General features: G+C 41.9%; 1 protein-coding gene across 5 annotated transcripts in view; it reads left to right on the forward strand.

Annotated features, from left to right (window-relative positions):
* Positions 1-6,136, forward strand: part of LOC107694965 (KAT8 regulatory NSL complex subunit 1-like) — a 105,680-nt gene that overhangs the window by 36,732 nt on the left and 62,812 nt on the right. For all 5 annotated transcript variants that reach the window (XM_016494695.1, XM_016494698.1, XM_016494697.1 and 2 more), the window contains exon 2: positions 1,283-2,540. In XM_016494695.1, the coding sequence (XP_016350181.1) occupies positions 1,372-2,540 (1,169 nt within the window). In that variant the 5' untranslated portion in view covers positions 1,283-1,371. The remainder of the gene's footprint in view (positions 1-1,282; positions 2,541-6,136) is intronic.

Here is a 6,136-nt window from a genome sequence, read left to right on the forward strand (position 1 = left end):
ATTTGTGGCCACTGTCCATGTTTCATTAATTTTGTTCCTTAAATAACCCATGATTTAACTAAAATGAGGGAACAAATTAATAAATCGAACGAATTCTTAATTCATGGCCATGAAATCTTTTATTTCCCTTCCCGCATGTTTACCACAGTAAGAGATGCGAAAACAGTGATAAAAAGTGAATGACAATAAAAGAAACCTGCGAAATTAGAGGGTTAGACGGTGAGGATTTAGTAAAAGAAACAATGCCTAAATATTATTGAATTTGTGGAAATTCGTGACCAACCGGCAAACCAGAACAAAGCCGCATAAATGTAGGCTATGGGCTCGAACGGCATCCAAAAGCATGGTTGCGATGTAACATTTTCCAGCTAACCAAATATTCCTCTAATAAACAAAGCTTTTATACCACACTTGTCATAATCAGAGCTTATCATTTGTAAATAAATAATTGCTGGATGCGCTGTGACTGACACTGACAATACGTTTTCCCAGAACATTCAGTGATGTCACTAAACGGTGATGCCACAACTATAAGAGCATCATTCACAAGTTTCTGCATGGACATAGCCTAGGGCACAGGTTTTCAAGCCCTGGAACAAAATGGGATGCTTTAAGGAAAATGAATAGCCTGTGTAAGTAATAGGCCTAAAATAAAAATAACAATTTGTTTTCATTAAAAAAAATATGCGAAATATATCTGGCTTAAATAATTAAGCTAACAGATTTAAAACAGAAGTGTGGCGCGGCGCTCCATAAACAAGATTTTTTATGTTTCAGCTGTTCGATCACGCCAGCACCTCACACACACACACCCCACATATTCTAGCAATTCAAACTTACATCGAAGTACTGGTCACAATACTCACATGATAATGTTTCATGTGATCAACAGTGTGTTTTGCTGCAGCAGCGCCGATGGAAGCGGTTCACTGACTGCGCAGCACAGCCACACGCGCGAGTAACTTTTACACATCCTGTCATGCCGGGCTGCGCATTTTGCAGCATTAAGGTTAACGATTAATCGATTAATTGATCGTTAATTTAAACGACGATCGATCATAGAAATGATCGAAAATTGACATCCCTAATTTGTATGGTTTTGTAATATGTGTCTCATATTTCCTTGTGTGTCATGGTAGATAGGACTCTTATTATACAATTTGATTACAGAAAAACTGTTTTGAACATGGTAATGGATTAAAACATATGTACATGTTCAGTCAATCCATGATAAACCACGTAATTTGACTTGTGATGTTTCTTTGTGTCTGTGTTTATTCAGGCTGCCCCCTGGCACAGTGGTAGGTGGGTGGTGTGGAGCTGGCCTCAGCACCGGGAGAGGCCCCCTCGCCCGCCCCCTCCCAGCGCTGCATGGCTGCAATGGCGCCCGCTCTGACCGACACTCCGGCCGAAGCTCACCGCATACGCTTCAAACTGGCTCCGTCCTCCTCCACCCTCTCCCCGAGTGGTGTGGAGGGAAGCGGTACCGGCAACCACATCCTCGTGTCCAGTAACGGCGCCGTCAAGCGCAAGGCCTCGGAGGAGCGCCCCTCTCGCGGGGCTGGCCCCTGCAAGCCCATCGTTACCTCATATCACTGTTCAGATGTGTCCTCGGCAAAAGAGTCCCTGAAGCTGCAAGGTGTTCTACTGCAGACGCACAACATCCTGCCGAGCCTCATACCACGCAAGCACCAGGCTTTAGAGCTCTCCGAGGAACAGCCAAAGAGCATCATGAGTGCCAGTGGAGGAGGTGGACCATGTGGGCCGCCCACTGTCAACGGCATAGCAAAGAAAGTGACTAAACCGACTGACCGAGACAATGCGGTGACCTTAAATGGTGGCCAACATACCGTCGAGCAGGATTTGTCAAATCAGACTGAAGTTGTCAATTCTACCATGGGACTGACAAGCAACGGTCCTCTACGAGAAGCTGCAGAGCGGCACCAGCTGTCAACGGGTGAGTCTCAGAACTGTCCCAGTAATGAAGCACCTCCTGCAACATCTCCAACCTCCAGCGCACCTTTCACAGAAGACAAAATTTCGGACTGTCCGGCATTAGGCAGTGAAGATATGTTGGCGCTCTCGCTTGCTACCCACCAAGACCCTTTAGGTGGCCTTGGGGCGGAGCTAAGCGACCGTACTCAGCACAGCCAGAGCAGACAAGGGGAGATCGAGGTGCGGCTATGGCGATTACGCAAACGGCTGCAGGTGGTGCAGGCCAAGCAGGTGGAGCGGCATGTGCAACAACAGTTGGGCGGACTACTCAAGAGCACACTGAGTGCTCTGGATGCCAGGCGGCCGAGTGGCCATCACAGCGATGACTCTCTCACCCCTCAGGAGAGGGACGGACTAAGACGTTTCCTGAAGAGTGGATCCATGCCGGCTGAGTTAGAGCGACTGTCCCTGAGCTGCACCACCAACCTGCGATCTGCCGAATGCGCGTTCGATTCCGATGCCACGGAAAGCAGCTCAGGAGGAGAAACTGATGTGGAGGAAGAAGAACTGGCTCGGGTCGACATTGAGCAACGCCACATTCATCTGTGAGTACCAACCTTGATTATTTCTCAAATAATGCAAATCTAGATAGTTCGAGGATGGAGTAATGAGTATGATGGGCAGGGTTCCCACGCGCCCTGGAAAATTGATGGCTAATTTTCCAGTCCTGGAAAACACATGGTAAATGAGAGAAAATTTAAAGTGTCCTGGAAAATCTTGTTGTTTTCCTTACAACTTAAAACAAGGGCTGAGCCTTGTTTTAATACAATCAAATGTCAAAGGATTTTCCTTGAGACCGTGATCCACTTCCTTAAATCCATACGCACTCTTTCTCAGTCAGTTTTTGGGCCTGTTTTCATCCATCCCAACCTCCGGGTAAGAACACAACATCCTTTCGTTGTGTTTTTACATTTATTAGTTTTTTTTTGTACCATTTTTCCAGTATTTATTCTTATTTTTGCAAGGAAAGTAATCCTCTTTTCAAGGAAGATGTAGATAATTGATAAAAGCTTGGCACGAGAAGATGTATAGCTGTGATAAATTCCACTTTTGCCTAATTTTGCTCTACTTGGTGTACATTTAAAAACTCTTTTGCTGCATCATTGTAGTTGGATAGTGTCTCAGTAGAGTGGGGGAACTATGACGTCAGAATCCGGAAGTGTAATTCACCTCAGGTTCCTTCGAGATTTTCCTATGGAGTTTTATTATGGGGTTTTTCAATTAATGAGTAAAATAAAGCTTGTGGTAAACATAACTTGACGATACTTTTGTTTTGTTCTACAATGTAAACTGCACACACTCACAGCCCAAACGTTCTTATCTAGTTGCTTATTAAAAAAATACGTTTTCAAAAATGCATGTAATTTACGTTGTAGAACAAAACGCAAAAGTATCGTCAAGTTATGTTTACCACAAGCTTTATTTTACTCGTTAATTGAAAAACCCCATTATAAAACCCCATAGGAAAATCTCAAAGGAACCTGCGGCGAATTACTCTTCCGGATTCTGACGTCATAGTTCCCCCACTCTATGGCCTGGTGAGTCAGGAAATTATTATTATTATTATTATTTTTTAATCAAATAGCCTAAGACCACTCCATGAGGGGGATAACTTACATTCAGCAGTCAGTCACATGACTATTGCGCAAGGACAAATAGGCTTACTTGCAGATTATGTGACGAGTATAGTGAAGTGTGTGTAGCTTGTTAGTTTGTTTTTTATTTTTGAACTTCACTGTTTGCTTTCCACACATCCATAGTCACCTGTTTTCATGGGTTTTTAGTCCTTTGCTGGTAATGCAACAGAATGCGTTGTGGGATTGAGGACCACATGAGTGCATGTTGTAACTGCATGCAAAGTCTTTCTGTTAATAGGTAGTTGATTTGTCTTGCTGCTTAATCAGCCATTAAAGCCAGTGTCTTGATGAGCCGAGAGGTCACTTGAGTGCAATCTGCAGTACCCAATGATTCATTTGTGCTTGGTTCATGGGTGGTAAACAGGGTTGATTTCCTGAAGTCCCTGTAAGGAGAATGTATTGCTGTATCGGATTCAGTTGCGTTGTTATTGAGATTTTATGTTGTTGTTATTGCTATTTTGTAAATGTTTTTTGTATTGTTTTCCTATCCTCAGACAGATTAAGAGTGCTCATTCGCTGCTAATGATTAACCCAGTTTGCCTCAGTCTTGCTAGTGTCCTTCTGGTACCATGGGCTAGCAGTTAGCTTTCATGTACTTGCACACACCAGCTGGCGGCGTTCATTGTTTCTGTGCTATAATCCTGTTAGCTAGAACTGGTTTAAATGAAAGGGACTCTTTGAACTGGTCGAACATCAGACTTTTGTACCTGTCATACAGCCTTCTGCTGTCAAGGCTCCTCAAGAATTGTGTCTTTTACCCACCCTTATGTCTTTCCAAATTTCTGTGCACCACAAAAGGAGAAATTTTGAATACTGTAGTTGTAAAAGGGGATGTAGGATGCAGTAGTGGTCCATACAACTCGTGCGTTAAGTCTTTAATTGGAATTAGGGCTGAACGATTAATTGCGTTTGCGATAATATTGTGATATGAAAAAACAAAATTTTGCAATCACAGAGGCTGCGATTACACTCGGTCACGTGACACGCGAGAGTAAAGAGGTGTGTTCGACTTGAAGATCGATCGGTGTATGACTAGGGATATGCCGTTATCAAATTTTCATGTTGCGATTAATTGCTAATGCTTTTACGTCATAATACAGTATAACAGGTTTAATAACTTTTTTCTTATAACAAAAATAACTGAACATTTAAATGCAATAAAGCAATACAGAAAAATGTATAAAGTTAAAAGTTTTACACAGATTAAAGTGCAAAAGAACTAAAAAGACCAATAGGTATCACTTTACAATAAGACCTCATTAGTTAACCTTAGTTAATGCATTAACATTCACAATGCGCAATAGCTACATTTGCTACAGACGTTATTAATCTTTGTTAAAAAAATACACGTCTTAGTTCATGTTAGCTCATTAAATAACACAGTTGCAACTTTCGATTTTAACAACGTGTTATTAAATATTGGAATACCTAAGATTAATGAATGTTCAGAAGAATTTTTTATTGGCAGTTTGTTAACTAATGAATTAACTAATGTTAACTAATGAAGCCCTAATGTGTAAAGTGTGACCGAACAATAAAGAATTAAAACACTTTCAAACAATATCTAGGGCATGTTGTAGTCCAGATTAAAATGTAAAAAAAGTTTGAAAATAAAGAGCCTATTAAGTCTAAATATTTAAGTATTTGGCGCTGTGATGAACATCATCATAGCAAATACACAAATCTGAATGGCTGTTTAAATCATTTAAACACTATTCAGAAACAAAGACGCAGCATACAGTGGTGTTGTGCATTTTGACCAGTTGATGGGAAAAATATTCTTAAAATGCATTCAAAATTCTGAATAATTTGTAATATATAATTATTCACGGTATTTAGAAGTGCCCACGATAACAATATCGTGCATATTCATTACCGTGATATATCGCATTACCGAATACCGGCACATGTCTATGTATGACATCAAAGTATGGCGAGAGAAAGCATAAGGAGACATCCGCGCTCTCTTATAGCTCTCGCAGTACTTTGATGACACACACCCATCGGTCTAAGCAGCGCTGCTTCAAGTCGAGTGCGGGCCATCAGCAGAAAAGGAAAAGAAATAAAACGGTAAACAGCCAAATGAAGTAACTTAGAATGGGAGATGGATCGGTTTGTGAAAGGGAAGAGAAAAGCCATAGATGAAGTCGCACAGACCCAGGCAGGTGCTGGTCATTTAAAAGCTAAATGCAGAAAATATGACGAGGCATATCTTGCTCCCGGCTTCACTCACCGTGTCTATACCGGACACTACAGTTGACGCGTCGCGCCGCAACCGCTCTACACTGGACGCGACAAAGCGACCATTGCAAATAATTTTAACTTTGTGTCAGTACGTCATAAATAGAACAAGGCATCAGTTTAATGTTGGGTTTTGTCATGTCGCGCAGCATCCAGTGTAGACAGCGTCACTGATTATAATGGTTCTACTGTATTTTGCCGCTCTCGTCCGGTGTAGACACGGTGTTTAATGTCGTTGGTGAGGAGGAAAGCCTGTGTGTGTC

Source organism: Sinocyclocheilus anshuiensis, unplaced genomic scaffold (genome assembly GCF_001515605.1).
Source record: "Sinocyclocheilus anshuiensis isolate Anshui unplaced genomic scaffold, SAMN03320099.WGS_v1.1 scaffold214, whole genome shotgun sequence".
Taxonomy (NCBI): domain Eukaryota; kingdom Metazoa; phylum Chordata; class Actinopteri; order Cypriniformes; family Cyprinidae; genus Sinocyclocheilus; species Sinocyclocheilus anshuiensis.